The sequence below is a fragment of the Cygnus atratus genome, chromosome 1 (genome assembly GCF_013377495.2).
Source record: "Cygnus atratus isolate AKBS03 ecotype Queensland, Australia chromosome 1, CAtr_DNAZoo_HiC_assembly, whole genome shotgun sequence".
Classification (NCBI taxonomy): domain Eukaryota; kingdom Metazoa; phylum Chordata; class Aves; order Anseriformes; family Anatidae; genus Cygnus; species Cygnus atratus.
The window spans coordinates 44,984,597-45,011,629 of NC_066362.1; the positions used below are offsets into that span (position 1 = coordinate 44,984,597).

General features: G+C 47.7%; 2 protein-coding genes across 8 annotated transcripts in view; one reads left to right on the forward strand and one right to left on the reverse strand.

The window, feature by feature from the left end:
* Positions 1–8,329: 8,329 nt before the first annotated feature.
* LOC118250508 (uncharacterized) lies at positions 8,330–19,421 on the forward strand. Its single transcript, XM_050708313.1, has 4 exons — positions 8,330–8,417; positions 13,315–13,471; positions 13,681–13,863; positions 14,167–19,421. The coding sequence occupies exons 1-4, from the start codon at positions 8,330–8,332 to the stop codon at positions 14,369–14,371; spliced, it is 633 nt and encodes a 210-aa protein (XP_050564270.1). The 3' UTR covers positions 14,372–19,421.
* A 2,496-nt stretch (positions 19,422–21,917) lies between these two features.
* CNOT4 (CCR4-NOT transcription complex subunit 4) overlaps positions 21,918–27,033 on the reverse strand; it is a 73,392-nt gene continuing 68,276 nt past the window's right edge. For 4 of the 7 annotated variants that reach the window (XM_035551710.2, XM_035551720.2, XM_035551714.2 and 1 more), the window contains 2 exons: positions 24,040–24,252; positions 21,918–23,283 (listed from right to left, as the gene is read on the reverse strand). In XM_035551710.2, the coding sequence (XP_035407603.1) occupies positions 22,982–23,283; positions 24,040–24,252 (515 nt within the window). In that variant the 3' untranslated portion in view covers positions 21,918–22,981. The remainder of the gene's footprint in view (positions 23,284–24,039; positions 24,253–27,033) is intronic. The other 3 variants (XM_035551729.2, XM_035551728.2, XM_035551722.2) reach the window with 1 other exon arrangement.

The following is a 27,033-nucleotide window of genomic DNA, read 5'->3' on the forward strand; positions in this document are numbered from 1 at the left end:
CAGAAACTGGCCATCAGGAGTAAACCAGTGCTCAGTCCTAGGTCTTCATGTGAGCAGTATCGCGGAAGTGTTTTCTTTCCCTGGGCTTATATAAGTGACTCCTTTTCTCCAGCTGATTAGGGGATTGGCATTCAAACCAAACTGGAAAGCAGCCCTTCCCTGGGCTGAGTGAATCAGTAACTGACAACAGAAAAACTTCCTCTCTAGGTAAAGATGTGTGGGGGTATCAGAGAGGTGAGACACTTCCCTCTTTCCCTGGCACAGCCTTGAAACCTGTTGCTTCACTACTGATTCAACAGCGACTTGAATTTCCCAGGTGGGTTGGGTCTGTTTGAAGAGTTTTATGCCGGTCTTTAGAAAATTAAATTTCTAGATGGTTTCACTTATTCTGCATGTAAATCACTGTGTATTTTGGCTAAGGTACAAATGTAGTCATCTTGTACGATAATCCTATTACAGCGTGAAAAGAATTAGGCTTTTTACAGGGAAATTATTTAAGACAGAAACCAACAAGCAAGTCATCAGAAGACGACACCAGAAAGGTATAAAAAAATAAGATTTTAAAAGGACTACTTCAGGTCATCTGATTATCTCCATTCAACTAAGGATCCTAGATGAATAGGGATAATCAGATGACTTGAAGCACAGTTGCCCTTATTTTAATAAGCAGCAGTGTTAATGCTCTTATCAAGCTATCCTAGCTACCCCTCCCCAGCTCTCCTCAGATGAAGTACCTATTTAATTTAATGGCTCCCCAAGGCAGTGAACTTCCCAGACCAACTGCAGAGAGCTCCTGTGAAAAGGAGCTTGCTATTGCATGCACACAATGATCACCCATTGGGAACATCTCCAGGTTTCCAGGCAGGAAGCAGCCTAACAGAAATAAGCTCTGTTCTCTGTTTCTTATGTAGAGCACTAATATTCTCAGGTCTTCTCCTCAGACCAGGACTGCATTATAGAGGAAGACAATCTTGCCCTAAACATCATCAGTGAAGCTATGACCTGCTGAACAGCTAAAACTTAAGGCATCAAAATCATCAGGCATTTATGGCTTTGCCAGATCTCCTCTCTGAACCCCTAACATATATAGGGATCTCCCCATAATTTTAACTGCAGGGGGTGCATTTTCAGCCCCACTGATCTTGGCATGAGACTACACTTTTTCTGCAAGCTGTAAATGAGAACTCTCCCTGGTGAAACTAGCCTAGACACTTTTGCCCTCAACTCTATCGATTCCCATCAGAGGGAGAAGCACAAAGGCACTGTTTTATAGACTTGCTCATCTCTTGTTATCTAGTGCACTGTATGATTGCAGTTCATTGCATATATACAGTTTCACATGGCACCATATATACTGATAGTGTCCATTACGCAGTACCAGTGAGAATGCACTATTGCAAAGCTCCAAGAAAAGGAGCATTAGATTTTTTTTCATTCATTTTTTTAAAAGTACATTCCTGCTTGCATTTCTTGATGGATGGATGCAGTGCAGTTGTTGGAGCAGCCATCTAAATCTGTGTGTTCTGATATCCTCCATTCACCCTTCTCCATTGCATGAATTAGCCAGTCTCTGTGCCTCACAATCTCTCTCGTTGTGTTTTGTTTTGTTTTGTTTTTTGTCAAGTTGTGGCACAATATTCCTCTGGGGTTACCCTGTCTTCCCAGTAAACTTTTAAAAGACCTTGCATCAAAAAAATCTCCCATCTCGTAATTTCAGTCCAACACCTGTTCAGTGACTCCCCAGTCCTTTTTTTAAAATGGCATTCAGTAATCAGGGTTTCTTCATCTCTTTGGCACACAAACCTACGTAACAACCCAAAGTGGAAGGTGCATTACAATGCTTGTCATCTGGGCTAGCTGCCTGTATCATCTAGGCTAGCACATGCGGGGAAAAATAATAATAATAATAAAAAAAGCATCAGTAACAACAATTCCTTTTCTCAAAAAAAAAATCATTTTGCTATTCTGGTAAACTCTGCAGTGTCAAAAATGCACCTTAAGAGCACCAAGAGAGTGCAGGTTTCCATGAAAAAATGCAGGAAATAAGTCCTAAGTAGCCGAAAGCCTGGACATAAGAGTAGGTCTATTAGGAATGAACAATTTAACAGTATCGGCCTCTGGCCAAAGAAGGGTTAATGCTGTAATCTGTAATCTAGAAAAAGGTTATGAGATAGGACAATGTACACACCAAGGCAGAAATCTACGGAGACCATGTGAAGTGCCTCAGCCCAGAATGCGCTGACCGTGGAAATAAACAATGGGTGTAGGAAGTCTCTGTGTGCATGCAAATGTCTGTGTACATCATCTGTAGATGTACTTGTGTATATTTGTATATATACAACAGGAGTAGTAATAAATTACTAAATTGTGAGGTTTTTGGAACAAGGAATTATTCAGTTAGCAAAGAGGCATGCTGAACTACTAATATCATAAATTCATAGAGCCCAATCAATTGTGGGGGTTGTTATTAGGAATAGATGGGCAGGCATCCGCCTATTCAACTTACTCAGGATGTGTGAGAAAATGAAACCAAAAACTGTGGTATGGATTCCCTTTAGGCTTCTCTGTCTGGCATACCGTGTTATCCATCAAGCTACCTGGCCAGCTGCTCACAACAGTAAAGGCTGTCTGGGCTTACGCCCCTGGGGACAGGAGAAGCCAATTGACTGTTAAAAGCTGCTAGTCAAGGAAAATCTCGGGGACATGGGAGACCCAGCTGAGAACCTCAGTCTTGACCCCAAGTCTTTGTACCCACAAAGAGAGCCTGGACCACCTCTATCCAGACTCTCCTGACAGGGTCATTTTCTCTCTCGTTCTACATTTCTCCCTGACACTCCAAATCTTTTCCAGGAAGCATTTCAATAATGGATCAACTTATAAAGCCATCCTGAGATAACTCATCCAAAGAACTCCCTGCATTCTTTAGCAGACAGGTGTCCCTACCAAATTGCAGATAGAGTGGCACCAGCATGGTGACTTCCAAGCCGTACAGGTAGATACAGATGTGGCAAGTGCCTGCCATGTGCGATTGTCCCCAAAACCTGTGGAGTGACAAATCTGAATGTGCTGGCAGCTCCCTCTGCTGCCAGAGGGTACAGACTGCTGTGATGGCTAAGGGGCCTGCTACCAACTTTACCCATCTGCAATGCAGACATTGATACATGAGCTTCCTCTGAATTCAATAGGCCCTTCTACAACTTCCACTGGATCTTAAAATAGGAGTCCCAAATAGGCTAAGTAAAGAAAGTGCCATTTCTTTCCTGAACTATGCAACAACCAAGAGAGACTAGCACAGATGAAGGTGTCTGAAGATGAGTGAGATGAGTCCCTCCCTGTGGGGCTGTGCACACATAACCCAGGGAAGTGCAGATTTGGTGATTCACATCAAGCCCCTTGCTTAGAGGGCAGGTTCATGCACAGTGTTGCCACAAACTTCTCACGCTGTCCCAGCTGGGAAACTGTGGGTTTAGAGGGAACTTGAAGCTATGAAATAAAAGCAATGTGGTATAGAAGAGGAAAATTTGGAAACATCTCCCTGGAGAATGGTTCATTCTTCCACAAATCTAGCCCTGGTTGGTTCGCACGAAGGATGAACTAGCAAGAGAGCTATGCAAATGGATTGCAGTGAGTAATTGAGTCTCAAAATACCTCTCAGTCCTTCTGTCTGTGGAACCTTCTGCAAGCAAATAGGCTCACTCGTGTTCATTGACTTGAAATTACTACTTTCGTGTTTGGTTGTGGAAGTTCAGCTTCTGCAGAAAAATTCTGCACTGCTCACTAATGAGACTGGATTAACACAGTGCTTTAGTCTTGGACTGCAGACAGTATTTCCTATGAGAAAATGTCTTATCACTTAAGTGCAACCAATGCAACACACTGCAGTGTACCTGGGTTATACAACAAAGTTCACCTGCAAGGATGTTACATTAAAACACAACAGGGGGATAACCATGACCAGAGTAAATCCCCTTAAAGAGTCAGGGATCATTTCATTCTACGTTTGAGACAGGATCTGTATGGCGCTGCAAGGAACCAAGTGCAGAGTCCGAGCCAGAGAATTACCTTCGTGCTCACCTTTCCCCTCCCACTTCTCTTGGTTGCCTTTCCTTGTACAAAGGACAAGAAAACAAGTGGGGCACCAAGGCACACATCTACATTCCTGTTGCCACTTTCCTGTGCAAGCAAAAGCAAGCGTCACAGTGAAATTGCACAGGCTCTAGTCAAGCAGCAACACCCCCTGGCCTTGGTGCAATGCTTAAGCTCACTCAGCTCTTTTCTAGCAAGAGCCCTACAGTCATCCAGCTCTCCCAGCAAGTCTGCCTTGACCCCTCTCTTCCTCTTTCCTCCTGCCGCTGTTCTTCCAGCTGGACCTGTAGCCCTGCTCTCAGTGTGGGTCTTGGATCCCATTGCTGCCAGGGCAGTGCGTCAGCCCCAGAGGATGAGATGAGTGCTTCCCCATGGCAAAGGGGGCTCCTCTTCACCTCCCCTGCCCCACCTAATCTCCATGGCTAGCCCCAGGCGGGCCATACCCTGGGGCATGATGTGACCGAAACCACGTAACATTTTCTGGTTATCCTCAGAGTTCATCTACCTGTGCTCCTCCAGGACGCCCCCTCCAGACATCCTTGTCTTTCAAGGCAGAAGTGCTTGCTCTTCTCTAGGGTTGGTGCTCTTTGGTGTCAAAGTAGCACAACAACAAACCGCAGAGCTGATGGAGGCTCTACCAAAATCAGGAGATTGGTATGAGGGTGTGCGCCAAGACACTGACAGGAGATTAAAGGAGACACCTCCTCAGTTTCACGGTGCTGTGCCGATGCAGCACACCTCTGCTTGGCTGCCTGTGCCAGGGGAAGGGAGGTGTTGCTTCCTCCGGCCAGGAGCACCGGAGTGAGGGGAGGCAGGGCATGGGGATGGGACAAAGTCTGCCACCCCCTTGGACCAGCAGCAGCCTGGCCTGGTGAGGATGTGGGATGGGAGATGGGAGAGCCTCTGCAGCTGATGGGTGCTGGGTTTGAAGCTGTAGAGCAATGACTGGAAGGGAAAATCTTCCAGGACAGCCATGCGGGTGGGAGGATGTGAGAGGCATTTTTGCATAGGGGGGATTTGAAAGGTTCAAAGGGGCACAGGAGAAGGTAGGGGAAAACACCTCCTTGGCTAAGAAAAGCTTTATCCCTAAGTGGGAATCCCCATAGACCAGCAGAGAACTTGAGTACAGGTGTGAGGTGCCTCTGAGCCAGCTTTGGCAGCTGCGCTTTGCCTCGCAGGCTGCCCGAAGGAGATCACCTGCCCGGCCCTGCTCTGCTCCACCGGGAAGGTGGGAGTCCTGGCCAAGACCCCAGGTCTGTGGCTCCCCCGTCCTTCCTTCCCACCAGGAAAGGGCTCTCCAAGCCAGGGCACGGACATGCTCCTCCATGCCCGAGCCTCAGCCGGGCTCCCGGGCCTGCACAGCCTGTTGCCCAGCTCCTGGTTCGGCGCAGGCTGCCAGCGCCTGAAAGCTGAGTGCGGGGAACGGCGCTGAAATCCCTCCCTGGCAGGATATTAATTCCACAATAATAATCCCCTTCATCTCCTTCGGGCTCTGGAATAGCTCTTTAGAGCATTAGCAAAGGAATAATCCCTGTCATCTATGCAGCAATTTGAGCACAAGCTCAAGCGTGGTTATTGTGTCCCCAGGGCCACGCCGAGCCCATTCGTTCCTCAGCATGTGACACGGGGATGGCCGCTGGCCCTGTGCCAGGGGCCACGCTTGTGGCACAAGCTGGGTCCCCAGCTATTTAGTGCAGGGACACCTCCTTCAGCAGGGAGGGGGACAGAGGACCCTGCCCTGGACCCATCCCCATGCCAGCGGCGGTGGGGCTGGCCCGTGAGCCCCACTGGTGCAGCCGGAGAAGGCCCACACAGACAAAAAGCAAGCGAGCAGCAATATTCACCCAGCCAGGCAGGGCCTCTGCTAGCAGGGGGTGATGGGCCCCCCCGTCCCGCTCTCCAAGGGCAGCCAAGAAAGCTCACAGTTTAAGATGGATTAGCCAAGAAAGGGAAGAAAATACCGTTGTTTTCACACAAGATCATTATGAGTCATGGGAGGCTGAAAGAAGTTTTCCTGAGACAGCAAATAAATCCCCTGGAAAGAAGCCAGCGAGGTGCCAGCAGAGGCAAAGATGTGAAGAGGTGTCTGAGAGACGGACAGGCGGACAGAGTGGGAGATTAGGGCGTGCGCTGGTCCAAAAACCCAAGGTGGTGACAAGAGACCCCCGGGCAATGCAAGGAGGGCTGGAGCACGACTGCACTGCCCGGTGTCAGCGTGAAGGGGGTCACAGCACAGGGTGTGAGCGGGGCCCAGGGCATTGCATGGGGTGGGGAGGGAGACCTCACTCTGCAGGGTACCCCCATGGCAGCTGAAAGGGCACATCCAGCAAGGTGCACCGGGCAGCCAGCTGGACTGAGAGGGGCACCCCCAAGGGAGGTCCCCCAGCAGTGTGGGCAGGGGGAATGTGGACAAAGGGGACACGACAAATGGGGGAAAGTGAGAGACGGAGCAGCTGCAGCTCACTGCTGACTGGGGTCCCTGCCTCTGCCCAGAAACGCTGCTCTCCTCTTTGCTGCACCACTGGGATGGGATGGGATGGGATGGGATGGGATGGGATGGGATGGGATGGGATGGGGTGGGGTGGGGTGGGGTGGGATGGGGTGGGGTGGGATGGGATGGGGTGGGTGTTTGATTCCATCTGACAGATTTATTTCCCTTCATGCATTGCAGTAAATCACCCAGTTCACACAAAAACCATCAGGTTTTACAAACAGGAGCTGCCCACACACCTGAGGCAACACTTCTCTCCCCAGACCCCTTCAGGTGGCCATGCCTGACCAAGCACACCAGCCAGCCCAAGGCAGCCTGCACCCAGGCATTGCTCCCAAGCTGTGGCTAAAGGCTCTGGATGTAAAAGACATAACCAAACATGACCAAATGACCCACAAAGCCAGAGCATCTCCCTGCCAAACACAAATGTCCTCATGCCCAGCCACCAAGGCCGTTGTATTCCTTGCATTTGTGCCAATGCTGTTAATGACTAATTGGCTGGGCTTTAACCCTTGTAGCTGCAGTAAGTCCCAGGTTGCTCCAGGAGAGGCAGGGATGCAGGATGGGGGGCACAGAGACCCACAGGGCAGGGCGGAGCTGCAGGGAAGAGATAAGGCAACCACAGCAGGGGATGTGCCAGCAACCAGTGCAAAGCCCCGCTGGTCACACGCCTGGTATTGTGGCTGCTGGGCAAAGCCCGGGCATGGAGGCACTGCCTGCTCCTAAACCTCACGGTCTGGAGTGCTGGGGCAATGTGGGGCACCTCAGCCCTGTGCAGGGAGTCAGGCAGATGAAGGCAGGCAAGGGTGGCTTACAAACCAGAAGGCAGGAGCCGGTCACTACTGCAGCCTCCCCAGTTATAAAACATCACAAAGAAGGCCAAGGGAGATGCTGTGCAGGGGAAAGCCCAAGAAAAAGGAAAAACAGATTTCTCTGTGGTTCCCACAGCAGCGGGCTGAACTGCTACTACAAAACCACTTTGGCTGTGGCAGCACACATCCAGCTCCACTGGTGTTTACAGAAGATCAACCCTGGGCTGTGGCGGGAGGGAAAAAATGTACATGGGAGGGGCTGCTGCCCAGGGGTCTCACCAACTCTTTGCAAAAAAACAGCAGGGCAGTTTCATACCCAGCACTGGCTGCTGTCAGTGGGCAGAGGAGGAGGAGGAGGAGGAGGAGGAGGAGGAAGAGGAAGACAAAGAGAAGGAAGGCTCCCAACGCATTGCTCCAGCACCTGGGGAAGCCAAGATGGTTGGGGAGATGGTGACAGCTAGTCCCTGCAGGAGGGAGCTGTAAAAGATGGACCCCAGGCGCTTGCTGTCTCTTGCTCCTTTCCAGCTGCCTGTTTTTCGGCAGAGCTCAGAGCATCTCTGCCCAGTCTGCAATGTGGGGCTGGGGCAGTGGGTTGTGGGGTGCAGGGAGGCTGTGGGAGCCCTGCCTGGGTGGGAGGGGGATGGAGGGAAGCAACGTGCAGCTAGAGTGGGGCAGGCAGTTCTAGGAGCAGGGATGGGGGGCTTGTGCCTGCGGGGAGGAGAACGGCTGCTAGCTTTGCTGCTCAGGGCTTAACGCCTTAAGAGCCCAGCTGATTCCTGCTCAGAAGCAAAGGGAAAACACAGGCATACAGGACAGCAGGGTGCTCAAGGATGCTGTGTTTCCCCAAACCATGATGGGACAAAGGTTTGGAAAATGCATCGCTTTTTGCCTATTGTCTTGGAGCTGCCTGAGTGTTGCCCAGAGCAGTGCTGCTGGGCCCATGACCGCTTTGCCCAGTGCAGGACACATCAGGAAGGGGCTGCCCAGAGACTCTGACAACGGGACCTACGTGCACAGCAACATCTCAGGTACTCGAGCAAGCGTTTGCCCGCCTCTCGGGCTGCTGGGGGCCCCGTGGTGCAGTAGGAGAGGCACCGGGATGCCTCTGCAATGGGACGCGGGTTCTTCTGCAGAGGGCGCATAGGGCACATGTAGGGGCTGCAGGGCTTCATGTGGTCCTAGGGGCCACAGCAGTTGTGGGCTCTGGGAGGGACATGTCACATCAGAGGCAGGGTTGCAGGTACGGGGAGGAAACAACGCTTCACGGCCTTCCTGACAGAGGAAAGCTCTCTTCCATGTTAACCTCTACGCATATCACAACAGGCCAGCTCTCTGGCCAGGGGACGAGCTCACTAAACACATCCCTGTCCCCATGGGCTGAGCTGTGGCCCTCAGGAAAAAATGAGGATGGAGATTTGTTAAAAGCAACAAATAATCTCCAAATGCTGCAGGCCATTATGGTTTTTAATTAGCTTCCTAGAGCAGAGCAGGTGCAGCTCCTCAGTGAGGGGTGCATGGCATTAGGGCTGCCACAGGGCACCCACCTGCCTGATGCTGTATTGTTGAACCTTCACCTTCCCAAACCTCTGTCCACTATATGTTTCCAAGGTGCATGTTGGGAACAGTCCCCAAACCACCTCATCCTCACATCGTCACTAGGGATTGTTGGGGAAGGTGCTAGCCAGTGACAGACAATTTAACCATATAACAGGTCCAGTCCAGGCATCCTGGCAATGTCCCTACCACTGCTAAATTTATGCATATAGATGCATCTATTATCTCTTAATAACACTGATGGACCTGAAGAAAGTCTGATCTTACTCAACATGATGCTTTCTTGCCAGCCCCTCTGACATCATCTCAGCAAAACCAGAGGCAAAACAAGGCTCTCTTGCATTAACTTTACTGCTGCACTTTGAATTTGCCTCAAAAACTAAACATAGCAAGTTTTTACCTGCATGCTTTAAGCTTAGCTAAGCTTTCTGGCCAATGTCTTCCTTTAATTGAGGATGTTGATGCCCATAATATCTGTTACACAAGAATCTACCCATCTACATTGCCTTTGCCTTGTGTTGGGATATCTGGGGTTTTTGCAAGCATACATCCAGACTGACATGCTTTTGGGAGTCACTCCAAAGGGGTGCAGCCAGATACAAGGGGTGCAATGCAAAGAGCCATGACCTAAACAGAATAACCGGGTAGTTTTGAACAGTTGGGGGTAAAAAAAAATAAAAAATAAAAAAATTGAAAAACATTAAAAGCTGGAATGGAAAAGGTATCTTTCCACAGCATAAACTAGTATTTTTTACTGCTTTGAGTTCCACCCAATAATATTCTCCCAGAGTCTAACTTTCTTACCTGTTTGGGGTATTAAAAAAGCCTATTCCCTTCCTTTTAAGGAAGGGTGACCCTTTTAAGGGTCCCTTAAAGATGACTCTTTGCACACTGCCCGCATGCTGTATCCTTCTGTTCCCAATTCTGCTGGTCAGGAACACCTCACATTACAGAGTTTGCAACTGGGAGACTTACTTCCCAAACAGCCATTAGACTTCCTATGTCCCTCCTTTAAGGTTATGCAAAAAAATCCTAGAGCCTTGAAAGACCTCCAGGAGTGATACAGGGGATGGGTGGCCTTTTCAAAAGCATCACACTGCAGGGGTCTTTGCCACCACCTGCACCTAATTTCCACCCTTCTCCCCCAGCGCAGTGCACAGCTCTGCCCACACCACAACACGGACACTACTACGTGGACAGAGGCTCGGGCGTCTCCTTGGGCTCAGTCGTCGTGTACTGGTGCGAGGAGGGTTACCAGCTGGTGGGCAGCAAGAGGCTCTCCTGCCTCCACTGGGAGAGCATCCCATCCTGGAGCCACCCTGAGCCCCGCTGTGAGGGTAAGGAGCCCGCCGGCAAACCCAGCCCCAGCAGTGCCAGCTGGCATTGCAAAGCCCTTCTGCTCTCCTGTAGGGTTTCAGCTAGGTGCATGGGACCTCCATCCTTTCACTAACCAGTGGTCCTCACCAAACTCAGCCAGTGGCCCCATAAAACCGGGTCCCAGCCACCTTGAGAGTGGACAGCAGAGGTCCAGCTCCACCCAGCTAGTGGTCATCAGCACCAGTGAAACATGATGCTTTCAGTGGGGTGCTTGCAGGAGCGTTTAATGAGTTGTGTATGCTGGTGCAATGCTGTGACCTAGCTGTCCCCTGAGCCCTCAGCTGGGCACATGCAGCTGATGCCTCCTGGGTGGGAAGCCAGGTGGGGAGACACAAGGAAACACTCTGGAGGGAAGGCAGGGTGCTTCCATCAGGCTGACACCCTTCAAGAATATTAGAGAGCATCCCAAGGCAAAGGGGCATTGCAGCATTTTGTATCTTCTTGCCTCATAATGCTTTCTGCCAGAGTCTGATTTACCACCAGCAGTCACCACAAAGAGCTCACAGACATGCCTGCCTCCAGGCTCTGTCACAGCAGAATGAACGCAGGGAGGCTCTGTGTTTTCCTATATAACTTTCTGTCCCTTACATAGCAGCTGTTAAACCTTAGCTAAAAAAATCCACTTGTTTGTCACTGGGGTGAATCCCGAGGAGGTGGTCCAGTGGGTAATCACAGAATCACAGGAGATCCTGAGTTGGAAGGGACCCAGGGGGATCATCAAGTCCACCTCCTGAGAGTGTTGTCCAAACGCTGCTTGAGCTCCGTCAGGCTCAGTGCCATGACCACTGCCCTGGGGAGCCTGTCCCAGTGCCCGACCACCCTCTGGGTGCAGAACCTTTCCCTAACCCCCAGCCTGACCCCCCCCTGTCCCAGCTCCATGCCGTTCCCTCGGGGCCTGTCGCTGTCCCCAGAGAGCAGAGCTCAGCGCCTGCCCCTCCGCTCCCCTCGTGAGGGAGTTGCAGGCCGCCATGAGGGCTCCCCTCAGCCAACAGCTCGTACTAAGTTACTGTCATCCAAAAACTTAGCGTGAGTTCAACTCCTGTGTCCAGACCATTAACCAGGTGTTATCTTACTCACACTAACTGCTACAGAAGTCACCAAGGCTAGTCAAAACCTGGTACTGGCTGATATTCAGCTCCAGGTGCCAGGCACAGGGTCTTCAATTCACAGCCAAAACACTTCAGCAGGAAGAAAGCTGAACTTTGTAATAACCCAACACATGCTCTTTATAAAAGCACATGCAAAGCATGTGCCACTTTCAAATGGCCCTAATATTTTTTTCTGTTATGAGCTCATAAAGAACTAATGGCTTAATGCCGAAAGAACAAAGTCTATATCACTTTAAAAGCTCTCCCTCATGCACTGGGAATTGTGTGCCTACATAAAATGATTTCAGGAAAATTGCCCTCAAGAAAGTTATTTATTTTTGCAGCAACAAGCAAAAACACAGAAATTGTAAATACTATATAGCTATGCATAAACTATATTGCTCATGCTGGCCAACGAGAAGGACCTAGGGGCCCTTTCAAAAAACATCTACAAGCAAACCTGTGGTACAACAGCTAGCTAGAAAAGGTTTTAAATGGAAAAAGTCTGACAACTTTTGCTGCGTCTCTTTCACTTGCTCAAGACAAGCAAATCCATTTAGAAAAGGTAACATCTCATGAAAGTCCAATTAGAAACGTGCTTCAACCGCAGAACATCTCAGTAGGTCCTACACTGGGAGAGGCTTCAGCTCAGCCCCTAAAACACCACAAGTAGCTTGCTCCTTAAACACAAACACAAATAAAGCAATTCCCTGTCAATTCAGAGCTGTAAAATTTGTTGATAATCAGTGAGTGTCTTCCGTTCATAAAGGCAATCATAGCAAAATAAATGAACTTTGTTGCCATAGTTTACATGTAGTGCTGCAGTAAAACATTCATTAGCAAACCTTATCTTCCCAGCTCTAAAAAAGCATTGCAGCTTGTACACTGCCTAATGCAGAAACATCTCCAGTGAGCCAAAAAAAAGCCAACCTACAGTTTTAAATCACATTTCAGGTTACCAAAAATAAAGAAGTTTTAAAACAGTTTCAAGGAAAACAAAACTCATACACTTCACATTTCTCTTTGAAACAAAAAGCAAATCTCTGTGCTTTCTGAAATCTTAGTTTGGTTGTTTTGTAAGTGTTGTAAGGTTGAAGGTTTTTTTTAATTTGTGTATTTTATTACTTTGAAAACGTACTGTTTCTGCTGATGCTAGCAAATGCTTTCCTATTATTTTGACCTTGGGGAGGGAGCCACGTCCCTAACTTCACATGTTTACAACGCAGATGTCATTTAGCTTCCCATTAGGGTTTGATCACAACGCAATTCACCCGATCCTTTCAGCCATGGGCCTTACTGCAGGCAGTGATCCCAACCCGTCCACCTGTCCCAGAACACTGTGAAGGCAGCACACTGCACCCACTGGAGTTGCCAAGGAATTCTTTACAGAAAAGCCACCTCAAGAGCCCATTTTCCTTTCAGATAGGTGTGCTTCCTTAACCCTTTTTTCCTTTTTTTTTTCCCAAGATAATGGTTAAGCAAAATAGGTGTTCCAGGTACAAGCCAACAGTTACCATATTTTTAATTGGAGTTTAATTCATGCTACCTTCGTGTTTTATGTAGGACACATTGGAAGCGCTGTTTTCTGTCACAGATGATTACTTTATTTAATTCGAACCAGAAAATATTAGTTTAAAAGTCTTTATTTTTTTTCATACACCTTTTGTTTATCGAACCGGCGCGGGTCACCCGCCATTTTGTGAAGCTCCCACAACCCCTGCACGGCAATTAATTGCCCGGGGGGGGGGGGTCTGGGCTGTTCCCTAAGCCTTTGGGGCAAAGCGGCCGTGGCTCGGCGTGGCTACCGGCACCCCGGGGCGCCGGGGAGAAGCCCCCCGGGGGCCGCACGCCCCCGGCCCGGCCCCGGCCGCCCGGTCACCCCGTCCCGCTCTGCCTCTGCCCGCAGCCGTCCCGCCGGCCCCGCAGGCGGGCTCCCGCCTGGCCGTCGCCGCCGCGCTGGTGAGCGGAGCCGTCATCGCGGCGCTGGCCGCCGCCTTCGCCGTCTGCTGCTGGCGGGAGCGGGCACGGAGGAGCCGCGGCCGGGGGCGAGCGGCCGGCGGGGGGTGAGTGCGGGGCCGGGGCGGGAGGGGGCCGCGGGGCCGGGCCGGCGGCGAAAGCCTCGGGGCGGGGAAGGAGAGGAGCGCCGCACGGTGCTGCCGGGCTGACCCAGCCTCGGTGGAGGGGGTAAAGGACAGCAGGGGGCAACGTCGGCTTGCGGGACGGAGGGGCGGCGGTGCGGGAACACGGCTGTGCTGCGGCTCTCCCCCTGCAGGCAGCGGCAGCAGCCCCGGAGGAAGGGCGGGCGACGGGAACGCGGCCCCTCGGCGGCGGAGAGCGGGAGGAGAGCCCTTGGGAGGCTGAGGCAGCACCACCGCCGCGATTACCGCCTGTCGGCCTTCTCCAGCGCTGTGCTCCCGGGGGCACACGCAGGCTGCAGTAACCTGGCTTGCCAAAGGTAGGGCGCAGCCCCCCGGGCGCTGCCCGCAGCCCCTCGCCCCGTGCCAGAGGGGCTGGAGGCAGGAGCAGCCGGAGGTGAAAGTCTGCATGGCCTGGGTGTTCACTCCCTTACTCCCCCGACCCTATTACCCCTGGCCTGGACCCCTTAGTGCACGGAAATGCCTTCCTTCCCTAAGTCCTTCTCAGCTAACCCAAGGCAGCACAGCCTAGCGAGGTAGCTCAGCACAGCCTTGGTGGGCTGCAGGCTCCCTTGGGTGCCACAACCCCCCTCACAGCCCTCTCTTCTTCTTGCCTTTGCCAGGAGCTCAGAAAACCTGCCCCTGCAGAGCTCAGGCCCCGGAGTGCATCTCCTGCCCCCATGGGCAGCACAGCCCCCCGCAGCACCCCACCGCCTGCTGCTGCCTGGGGGACCTGACTGCATCGACCTCACCCGGGGCCTGCCCCCCGGCTGCTACAGAAGCTACGAAGAACACCAGCTCTTGCACAAGTTTGGGAGGCCAGTTTGAAAATTTAAGCTGTTGTTCACATCACCCCTGCCCCTTTTTTTTTCTTAAAAGATCAATTCCTTGAAGCTCCACAGAGCTCAGGAAAGAATTTCACAAGAGCCACTTGGTTTTCAAATGGAGAAAATTGGACACTCCCTGGTGAAAGGCTTTTTTGATACCATCCTTTTATTGTTTCCTGTGTCCAGAAGTGCACATTTCAAAGAAATACCTTGGTTACCGGCTGCTTAATTGATCATTTGGGTGAGATGCATGAAGCCGAGTTAGAACAGCCCCAGTTTAAGTCAGAGGCTAAGCACGTGCAGAATTTCAGGTTTTAAACACAAGAGTCTGATTTGCGGTTTGGGGCTCTTTTGAAAGCTGAAAGTGAACAGTGAGTGCCAGTTACCAGAACAAGGAATCTATGTCATTAGATAAGTGGAAGCATTTGCAATTCATTGCACTTGAATGGAGGCTGAGATTTAAAGTTTTTCCTGTTGTTCAGAACTTGCAACATCCTCCCATTGCTGTAGTCAATCTTGGACTTGCAAGATGCAATGACAAGTGGGTAAAGATAACCAGTCAAGAGGAAAACATGAATTTATCCTTAATACAAAAGACCTAGCACATTTAAAACAACTTGGGATTTTTCATCGCTTTTCTCCTGCATTAGAAATTCACGTCACATGTATCAGGACCAACAGCAGTGCCTGAAGAGCTAGCATAAGTACTGTAATTTGCATTCAGAAGGCAACAACACCCATAATTCTGTCCAGGATTTCCTGCGTGGAAACATAGGGGCACATCCCAGGCAACCACCCACAGAGCCTGGCCAGCAGACCTGGGCATACATAACATGCCTGACACGTGCTGGGCACACCAGGCTTGAGAAACATGGCCTCGGAAGTGCGCAGGGATGCTCTTCATATCTCGGGAGTGACTACTGAATTAGTCAAGAGGTGCTGGCAGCCCCAAAGTTGCTGGATGCGCAGGGCAGGGAATAAGAACAAGCACCCAGAACATGAACCACGAGCATCGCTACCATCCAGTGCTCAAAGGTACAAACTCAAAGTGTACTGCTACAAAGGCTGGGAGTTTTAGGCTGCCAACTCGGTTTCCATCAACTTTTGCATTACATTTAATTAAGGCTTCTTTCCTTGAAAAGATGCAAGGTAGCACATTTTTGTGATAAATGCAAGACCTACTTAGTAGACCTCCCTGGAAACACTGTTGCTTCTCCCTGGAAAGAGGGCTAGGGACACTTTTCTATTTGTAGTATCTCTCCCCCTCTCCCCATTCTACTTTTTGTGTCGTCTTTTCACACCACCACACAGCAGAAAGACTGGTCTGGGGGCTGGCTGTCAATGGGGGGAGGCAGGAGGTGCTAAAGCTTGTATGATCCTTTTCAGAAGAGGATGACACCTGAAGTGGCCGCTTACTGGTAACCATACTGCAAGGAAGAAAAGCTTTTCATTCCCATAAAACAACTGAAGCTGCAGAAAGGACAGGAAAAACAAGACTTGCCCTGTGTTTCCCTTCATCTCCTGTCCTAACTTTACCTTTTTCTCCTCTCCCTCTTTCCAACCAAGCCTAACACACAGCCCCACGAACAGACTGCGGAGACACCCTGAGTCAGTCCCCAGTAAGCATCAGGCCTGCCCAGCGCTCCCAGCATGGCCCCAAAGTGCTCCCCAGTGGAGGAATTTCTGCACAGACCTCTTGCAGAAAACACGCTTGCTTGTCAGGAAACAGCAGCGACTTTGGACGCAGTGCTAAGGGTGGCTCAGCTCTCAGGAGCACCCTGGCATGCCCATTGGTGCCATATCCACAGGCTATGCTCTATCGCTGTTTTGCTGAAATATATTTTTATGTGCGGGGATTCAGCACAGGATCTGCTCTGGGAACAGTGTTTCCCAGTTTCTTCACCCTTCTTGTCGGAAGGGAGATGAAACCAGAAAAAAAGAAGGGAAACAGAAGAACGTAATAAGTTTTTTTATATCTTTCTCTTCTTTTCCTCTCCCCTATCATGGTTTAAGGAAAAAATTTAAATTCATTACAGTTTCTCTTCTCTCCAAGATCTTTGTGAAAAGAAATACAGTTGGGGCACATTCAGAGTTCACTTTTCCTTGGATCCAAGCAAGGCTTTACAAACAAAAGTGGGATTTTTTTTTTTTTTTTGCTACATAGAGATTGATACCTGCTTTCACTGCAAACTGCAATGACGCACATTTTAGATATAAAATCTTTTGCCAAACATATCCAGAATGATGTCGATTCTGAAGTGTCATAACAAAAAGTTAACATTTTCAATAAACTGACACAGTAGTTTTTCATATGGAGAAAAATGTCAACTTGAAACAAGCATTTGATGTGACTGATATTTAAAAAAATTATTTACCTGACAAACCTGAAAAGTTTCTTTAGGGGTAACATTTACCTGACTTTTTTTTTTTTTTTTTTTGAAAAGTTAAGATTTCTACCACAAGAAAGTTGATCCCAAGACTTGGCTCCGACAGCAGATCCTCTAGCGGGAGGAACAGAGAGGCCTTCCTCAAAATTCGTCTCAGACTGGCAGGGAACCAAAACCAATGGAAGAAAGCTGGGTTGAGGGCAGGAAGCCCAACTTTACCACAAGTTCCCCTATCAATCTCTTCATCTTTGCCTCGGTTCCTTCTCACCTTGCACCAGCACAGCAAAGGGCTGAGTTCAGTTTGCGAAGAGCCGTGCTCAGCTTCACCCCAGGAAGGCGACAGGAATCACCACCTGCTTTTATTCGCCCAGAGGAAGGTAGCTATGTAGAAGCTTCAAGTAATTTGTGAACTGAAAAGAAAAAAATCCCTCCCAAGCCTGTAGTCCCACACATTCTCACCACAATTTGGTGGTTCTCCTTGGAGCCACCATCTACCTAACCCTTCCTCAACAGGGCAGCACATGCAGGCCTGCCCTTCCCACCACTTTCCCCTGCCAAGCACAAGACAAACTCCAACATTCTCCACCCTAGGGAACGGGATTTCCAGCTAAGATCCTGGCCTACCTACAGGGAAGCTGAAGCTCCGAGAAGTTTAGCTGTAATATTTTATGCAGTATCCAATGCAATATCTAATCATTTTAATTATATTTATGCAGTGTCCAATACACAGGTGGGCCCTGGAACTAGAAGAAACCAACAGAGGAAGAATGGAGATGGCTGCAAGGTTGTCTCATTGCCAATTTCTGTCCCAAGCAAACATGTCAATCAGTTGCTCCCAGCTTAGTGCCCAAACAGAGAATGCATCCTCCTTTTTTTTTTTTTTTTTTTAAACAGGATATTAAGCTTGAGATCCCGCACTGTGAAACCTCAGCCTGCATGCTTATTTAGAAATAGCCAACAAGTTTGGGTCACAGCTTTAAATTCCTCAGATAAGCTCACTGCATCAGCCTTCTGTAGACTGTCAGCATTGACAGAAGAGGTTTCAGACCCTCTCTGAAGATCTGGGCAAGGTTAATGCTGGGACCTGTAACAATGAAATGTTAAAGCTATGAAATCCCAAGAAGCATTCATTGTGGTCCTGAAAAGAATAGTGAACCTCGGCCAGACATTGCTGAAAGGGCAAGAGATTCGTAAAATTTAAAATTTTGAGGACTAGAGGGAAGAAATAGTAATCAGGCAAGATTTCCCAGGAGAAAGTGCATGCAATGACTGTATCCCACTTGAAAGACCTCATCTCATTTGTGTTCCAGGAGATGGACTCGTGGAGCACCAGAGGTCAGGCACATCATCTCCCATGGGTGGCTTAGATTAACAAGTTTTCTATATTGCTTTCCTCCAGTGACAACACCTTTGTTCAGACGACTTTACCACACCTAGTATTACTGCATCAGCCCCACCCTGAGCCAGTCCATTTTCATGAGCAAAGTCAGCGACAAATCTGTTGCTGCCAGGATCACCAAGCTGACCTTGAGCCTCCACTGTACCGAAGTATGGACTTCTGCATCCCCACAAGTGGGTCTAGGTCTCTGTACTTGTAGGGCAGGAGCTTCATTTGGACATTTCCATCTCAAGAGCCTTCACTTTACCACATAAACCTAACAGCAGTAAGCCTAGGGCAAAGGCAAACCCCAGAAAGAAGGGAAGATGAAGATCTTGCTCATATACAGGGCTCTCACATGTAGACCAAAATGTACTTAGGTTACACCATTTCTGACACTGTATCCCAAAGCTATAACAATACATCATCTTTTCCCTCTTAGGAGCTTGGTTTACAGCAAAAGCCATAAATAGAAGAGGATCTGAGAGCTGTCTCCCATCGGTGGAATGTTCTAAGGGAAAAAGAGGTGTTGGGATTTGGGAGGAGAGGGAGGAACACCAGTCCTTACAGTTAGTACAGGCACATTCAACATGAAAACCTGATAACATATCAGTGAAGCAGAAAGCATTTCTATAGCTAGACACATATTTGCACAGTGCTAGAAGATGTGAAGCAGCAACTGTTGTTAACAGACGCATTCATGGCAAACAGCACTACACATCATCTCTGCTTTGTGAGCACTGAAAATTCACGCCTGCTAGAGCTCATTCCCCCCACGAATTTAGCAGAACCTACGACCCCTTCAGGCAGGGCTGGTGACAGCTCCAGTGCAGTATCCCTTGAAGCACTGTGCCACCTCTCAATGCTCAAGACGCCTCAGTTCCGAGTAGTGAGAGTTAAGAGAGTTTTTATTCCAGCACTATAGCTTTCCCCAAAGGGATTAGTCTCAGACAGTACAGTGCCCACCACTCAATGGATTTACATATGCTAGAGACCAACAACAAACCTAAGCTCCTTTACAACTTATACCATGCATTCTGAGGCGAGTGACAGACAAGAACCACCAGGTAACCGGTCTATGATCTTTTCAAGTGTATTTTCCTAAGCTCTCTTGCAAGGGTGAGGGAGGAAATTGGTGCATGCTTTCCCCCACCACCCCAGGGAATAATGTGCTCAAGCCAAAGAAGTCTCCACAGCAGCACGATCAGCTCTACAGAACTACAGATCACTGCACTGGCCCTAAAATCCTGTATCTTGAATGCCTACGATTAAACAAGCATCTCAGATAAAAGCTTTTTGCAGAACAGAGTCTATGATTGGGGAAGGGAAAACTAAAATTACGAGTTAAAGAACTTGAGTACAAACCACTCACTTCATGATTTAAAACTGTCACAGAAGTTGGCAAAGGTGCTTTAAGTATGGTTAGAGCAGCCCTGTTGGGACACTGCATTGGTAGGGGGACAGCTGCTCACACCTGATGGGGGAGTAGAAAATGGATGTTATAGATGGAAAGAAAATTCATTCAAGGGCTCTTCACCTTACCTAGGAGCCAACGTACTCCTTGCTGTAACTCCAGAGATTTGTAGTTTCCTTATTAAAAGGGAGCCATGAACCCTTAGTATCAGCCCAGCACTATTGACCCCAGAATTACTACACCGGAACAGAATTCCTTGAAAATGCAGCAGAACTGATACCAATGCATTCACAACTAACAACTCCCTTCCTCCCCTCAGCACACATTCATACTAGTTTTGGAGGAGTCTGATCCATCCTCTTTCTCCAACTTATCTCTACCAGACATCTTTCAAATGTGTTGCTAGACCAGGGTCACCACACTTTTAGTCATGCAGCTTTCTGGGCTTAATGCAAGAGCTGTACATGTTCATAATACATGTAACAAGAACAGACCACGCACTGAGATAATCACATGGACAAAACAGATGCATGAACTTCCTCCTTTCGGTAATGGTCCCTGTACAGAATTTCTTGCAGTAGGAACAGTCCTTCGTCAAAATCTTTGAGAGAAACTAGCAGAGCCCCACACAGCTGAGCGGAGTGAAATGCCAGGTAGCTTCCTGAGCAAGGGCACAGGAATTAGTACCAGAGTAAATAAAAATAGGGTAATAGAAGCACAAGCCACCCCACTGTCCACCTAAGCACTGATATATTTTAGTGTTGTAACACCACTGTTACCCAGCAAAAGCCTTTCTTTTGGGGTAGTGGGGCAGAACCAGACAGAGGAGCCATTCTAGTTACAAAATTTGTTGTAATACATTTGTCAGCAGGCCAACCACAAGCAGGAAGTAAGCTCTCCTGAACAGAGGAAGCCTCTGTTTAGTGGTAATAGACCACAGGCACACTTTTCCTTCAGTGCATCCTAAACTGCCAAGGAGACAAATCAAGAAATGATGAAGGTACCAAGTTTCAACGAAGGTCCCAAGTTTCATGAATTGCTGTGTGAAATAGGAAGCAATTGCAGCTACTTTAAGAGTTTTAAGCTTTGCCTGTTTTCAGCATCAGGAAGAGAACCCGTCTGAAGAGAGGTATCCGTAACAAGTTGGGGAGGGAAGCCCCCGGCACCTCCTCCACCAGCTCCAGAAGATGGCTCCCCCCGCTGCCTGCCCTGCTGCCCAGGCCCCACCACAGCAGAGGACACTCCCAGCCCGCAGCCGCTGCCAGAGGGGTGAGCTTCTTCTGCTGAAAGCGGTTACAGTGGGGATTGGGCTGACTGGGTCCCAAGAACTGTCGTTATTTTGGGGGGTGTTGGCACGAACAGGGTGTAAGCCCTCTTCCAAGTAACCAGGGCACAGGGCTAAGCTGCAGCAACAATGGCTGCCCGGAAAGAGTGCGCTGAGTTCAGCTGTCGGACAGCAAATACAGCACCACGAGTAACACAGGTAAGAGCAAAAGCAGGCAGCCACCACCACGTGGTTCTGTAAAGCAGGGTGTTTAGAATAACTTCACGCAGGTTCAAGAGCAGACAGCAGGAGGCTGGTTTCCCCAGCCCAGCAGCTCAGGGCTGCTCTCCATCCCAGCGCAGGCTGAGGCCAGCCTCCCTGTATGAGGTGCCTGTAGTTCAGAGCTGTGAATTCCCCTCCTCACCCCTGCCCACTGGGAACATTTTAGGAGGGCAGCCAGACTGTACAGCTGGCATCCGGTGAGAAATCCTTTGCACAGGCACTTGTAGTAGCTCAGGCTCCCAGCCATCTCTCATGAGCTATGCAGCGAAGACTTCAATCCAGCACTCAGTCATAAGGTTGCTGGTTTTTAAATACCAAACCTGATCTCTGGCTGGAAGCGTTAAGAGCTTGTTGGAGGCTTTCTGTATGCTGAGAGCTTTTCATCCCCTGCTGCACAGTGAAAATATTTTACACCTTTTTTTAAAAGCAGAGATGCTGAAGGAAACAAGTTGTAACTAGAATTCTCTTGCCACATATTCTGACATTATTATATGCTATCTGTCCCAAATGACATCGTATTGAATTGAGAAAGCAAAACCAAACTTTTTATGCTTCAGATTTAAAAGGATGACAATAAAAGCTAAAGACACTCATCCCCCAACTATTAACTGAGTAAAGACAAACAGAATCCCTTTAAAAAGATTAATGCTTCTATGCTTTTTCCACCCTTCAATACAGAAGTCACCATGCAATGCAGCATTTCATGAAAAAGTAGCTTCAATTCAGACAAACAGGAGGAAGAAATCATGCAATGACATACGGCTTTACCAGATGCAGTTCTTCGAAATCCAAGTTTAAAAAAAAAAGACAAACACAAAGTCATCATCAAGTTTTCTGTTTTATTTAAGATTTTAGTTTTAATTCTGAAGAAAGAGGTACATTTCCTTGGTTTTAGTTTTAGCGTTGGGTTATAACCATGTTTATGTTTCTTTCCTGTCTTTTCAATACTGCACAAACGTCCAGAAACTACAGGGTTAAGTAAAAGCTGCAGGCAGAGGAGGTCAGAGGTTGCTCCTGATGGTGATCATGTGGCCCCAATGCAGTGCTATCCCAGAGTGCCCTAATCAGGTGAATCTTTGTTTTTAAAAAAAAGAAAGAGAGACTGACAGAGGAGACAAAGACTGAAGTAAATATCACTCGTGTTTCAGCTGCTTATAATTATATTATGTATACACTAGGTATTAAATCTGTGAATACTTTTAAAACATTAAAGTTTACTTTAAACCTAAAGCCAAAATTAAAAAAAAATAATCTTATTCTCCCCTCTTTAAACCACTCTTCAGCAACATGCCAGTTACTCATAGCTCTAAGTGTTTTGTCTTTCAACACACTTCATGTCAAACCTCTTACTGAGTGACACAATAAAGTTGCCTTTTCTGAAAAGAAAAAAAAAGATAGCATTTTCCCTGTGTAGTGCCACACTGAATGCAAAAACAAATGTTAGGCCGCTGCTTGCCCCACATGTTCAGTAACTTCATTTAAATTAAATACCTTTTCCGTATTTCTGCATTGGATTCTGCATTGCATTTTTCTCCTATTGTAGGCTGACACTTTTCCACTAGGCAGGAATACTCATGTGCAAAAAGACATAAGACAGTAATATTCTCCTTAAGCATTGAGGCTGCATTTTGATTTCTCTCTCTCTTTTTTTCTTAGGATATTTAGGAATTATTTCAAACAGTGTATTTCCAACACTGGCTTCAGCAGAAACTTAGCAAAAAGATCTGGTCATGACCCTGCGATGGCATTGCATTTGGGGGGGAGGTTTGATCAGGAACTGGATTCTTCAGAAAGAAAGATATGACAGGGAACAGTAGGTGGGCATAGGGAGGAGTCAGGGTGGGACATTTCCTGCATTTCTAACGTTTTGTTTTTTTCCACCTTTCCTAATGACGATCCAGCGCTGAGCTCTGTAGTAGATCTGTGGGCGTTTTACTGGGGGGTCTGAAGGCTGTCTGAAAGCCTGGGGGTGGGGAATGGAAACTGGTGGGGTTTGAAGGAGGAGAGTAGGGATTCCAACTGGCTCTGTGCAGAGGGATCTGTGTGCCGAAGGGGTTACTGTGGTGTGTCTGTGACGGCGCTGCACTGGGGCCGTCCACCTCTGTGAGGGCCTGAAGAGATTTTAGCCAATGTGGAGGATTGTCGTCTTGAAGGGTGTCTAAACTGTTTCCTGTGGAGGCTGGGATACCTACAAAGAGAAGAAAAAACAGGATACAGGCAAGTCAGAGCAGAAGCAATAAGCTGAGCATGAAGGAGGTCAATTTAACCTAGCACAAAACAGTGAGAAAACATGATTAGTTTGTACAGATAACACATTTTACATTATATATGTTATCCTGCCCACAAAACATTTAACATTTAAATCCAGACAGGAGAAAGCTCCCCCTCAGAGCACTCCTTTGTAAGATACACGTTTTTCTATCGAGCATTCTGCACGAGGACTGCGACCCTGTTTCCGTGAGCTTACCACACCAAACCCTACCTGTGCCCTGCATGCTTTTCTTCCTGCTCTGCCTACTTGAATCATGCTTCAGCCTCTCTAACAGGGAAAACACAACCAGACAGCCTTATAAAATAGAGCTTTATAAACAAGTGGAGTACGTCCCTTTTTAAATAACATAGTCCAGTTACTGATTCCAGTGCCTCAGGACCAGCGGCGCACATACCGGACATGCCATCCTGCAGAAGGGACACCTAAGTTGATCCTATGGATAAGCACTGATCATCCTGACTGCCTGCAGAGGTCCTGGGCATGCACTGCAAAGGGTTACGTGACAGTTTACGCCTAGCGGTTCCACAAAAATTCCTGGACCCTTGAGGTTTTGTGGATGGAAGCTGGAAGAGACCACCGCATACTTTTTTTTTTTCCAAGATGTAAATCAGTTTGTGCCAAATACCCATTTGATGGTTTGCCAGCAGAGCTGAAGGAGTGAGAAACGATTACCTGTGATGATTGCGGGGTCCATCCAGCTGCCAGGGCTGTCCCAATTCAGGCTGTCGGTGGTGGCAGTGTTGGACGTTGGTACACTGTGGTTGGCGTTGGAGGGGGAAGAAGCATTGGGCAGTCCACCAAAGTTGATGTTAATGTTCGGTAGAAGTGCCCTTAGCCCGTCCTGCCATTCCTTCATATTTAAACTCTCTACAGAACTGCTGTTGTCTGGGAGATTTACCAACAAAAAAAATGAAAGATAAAAAAATAAAAAGCTGAAGTTAGAAACAGATGTCCTTCTTTGGTGGGGTATGGGATTTTGTTTTTACTTGTTAAGCTAAGCATTTACTACTTTCCCTGTCCAAAAATTAGGGTAAATGTTTATATGGTTGATGAATTATCCAGAGGGACTGGCAGGTTTTAAACCAAGTGTAAGTGGGTGGGAGAAAGATTTAACTCCTCCCCCATTACATATTTCCCCATTTGTTTTTTCAGTTCAGAGGCTCAAATAATGAAGGGCACAGTGGCTCCATTATTGATTAGGGAAAGCCTACTAGATCCTTTATGAAAGGACCTCTGGTGCAGGCTAGATAACCCAATTCATCTGCTTTATCAATGGGCAGCAGGCTCGAAAGGGTTGTTTTCTTTGAAGTATATTAAAATGAAGAAAGGCTAGGTAGGGCTTTGCTATAGAAACCGAACATGATTAAATTTCCTGAGGAACCAGGGAGGCAGGGAAATACCACAAAAGTTTTTTGTTTTGTTAAAGCTTGCTCATTCACAGCCCTACAGATGTTCTTCCGAAGAAAACAGTAACTAGGTTCTCATGAAGCTGGAAGGAACGTGATTTCCTCTTGCAGTTGAAGAACAGTAGCAAAAATTCTTTAGAGACCCGTCAGAGTCATTTCTGGCACAGCAACATCCTCTAACTTTGGTTAGAAGCAAACCAGCTGGATACTGCAACAGTCAAATCTGAACTATTTGGCAAAGTTTCAAGGCACATATTGAAAATGGACAACAGCACAACTTGGCTATTAGCACTACAGCAAGTGATCCCCCCACACAAGTGGTAAACCATGCTATCTAGAACAGACTATCAGGTTGCAGGATCCATCTCCTGCTTTAGGAATCCCCAAGCAAAACAACACAAGAGCATCCTAGTATTTTATCTGCCAATACTGCAAGTTAATATTAAATACAGCTTTCTGTCACACATATTTGAAAGGAGAGCGGTGGGTAGTATGCTGGCACTACACCGTGACAAAAAATTAGAATAGACTTTTTTTTTTAAAGCCTTCTCTGCCTGTCTTAATTGAAGAAAAGACCTTGATGTCAACTAGCAGTGTTACTATGAGATACATACAGAATACTGCTACTCCAACAACTGAAGAAATTTAAGTCTTCACAGAAAATTAGAGAATATCCCTAGCTTGCAACTCTGTTTGGAGACTGAAAAAGGTAAAGTCACTTGCTATCAAAACTTTCCTTAGCAATTTTTGCAAAGGGCAATGCCCAGAAAGAGCTGATGTCTCCAACAATCCCCTTTTTGTAACGCACTTGAAATCCTGTGCTTTCATAATGAACTTTCCCTCCTGAGACTGATTTATATATATGCATATATATATACACACACACTTATACAAAGACTAAACTTAAGATGTTCTTTCTGTATAGAATTATAGCAATTTAAATCACAACAGTAAGTCATATTTCAGCCCATGCCACCAGCTGAGCTTCAAAATTAATTACTATGCTGATCTGCTATACCCACTTCACCTATGACGGCTATTGGGACAGCGCATTCATTTCTAACCCTCGGCATGCCTAACACAGTTTGTTCCAGCACAAGCACCTGTGTGCTTCAGTGCCCACAGGTAGCAGGACAGCAGCTGAAATCTAGAACATCTGTGGCCAGACTGCTGCTGCATGCAGGTGAAGCAACCACTCTTCAGAGGTTAGCACATTAAGTACCTCAACTAGAATGAAAAAGAACTTGAGCACTGCAGTAAGCAAAGAAACAACTCAAAAGTCACGTGGTAGCAGTAAACCCTAAAGCCTGCCCATTACTATATGCACCACGCTCCATCTACAGATCCAAATTTTAAGTGCTTCAGGAGAAAAAAGCCCAAGCAGTAACAGAACTGCAGCTCTGACTCCAAGTATCTCAGAGCAGCTTTCAGTAACCTTAGCACACAGACGTGAGAAAAGCAGCCCAGCATCCCAACTTCAGCATGCCTGTGTCCACACAACCACATGAAGCAACAAGCGTGTTCAATGGGGCTGGTCTGGAAGTCACACTGGAAGAAAAGAGCAGGCTTATCTGTGACTTGTTCTAATCTCATTTAGCACTGAGCCGTAGTGCATACAGCTGGCTTTCATCTGTACTTTCATTTCTTTCACTGTAAATCAAAACCACTCCCTGTTCTCTCCAGAACTCACTCGCTCACTTGCGATATTAACGCCCACAAACCTTTTTAAATAATTTGGTGTAGTTACTTTTTCATGCAGACCTATAAAATATATAATTTTTTTTTCCAAGTCTAGTTACATGACCCTGGGGTTGAAAAATTTGGAATTTAAAAGAAAAAGCGCTAGCCAGAAACATCCTTGATAGATTTTTGCCCACAATCCTCTCAACATCCATAGGCCTGTGAGAGATAAGTTCCAAAATTCAGCTCTCCAAACAAAAATAGCTGACTCACCATCACAGAAATAACTGTGACAGACTCCCCAGGGCGCAGTATCAGTTTCCACTGTTTTCTTACACCACTGCTTCCAAAGGCTTGTGCAAGGAATACAGCTCACTTTAATTACTTCTACTACAGAGGCAAAAAGCATGTACAAGATGCTTACTAAGACCACATGTAAGCAAACATACTTGGAATACCTGTGTGTTGGGGATCTGCAAGCTTGTGATGATCTTAATCACTGCTGTTACTAACCCCAATACGCCCTCAAAGCCCATGAGACAGCAAATAAGCTACACACCTGCAACATATGCCTGTATGC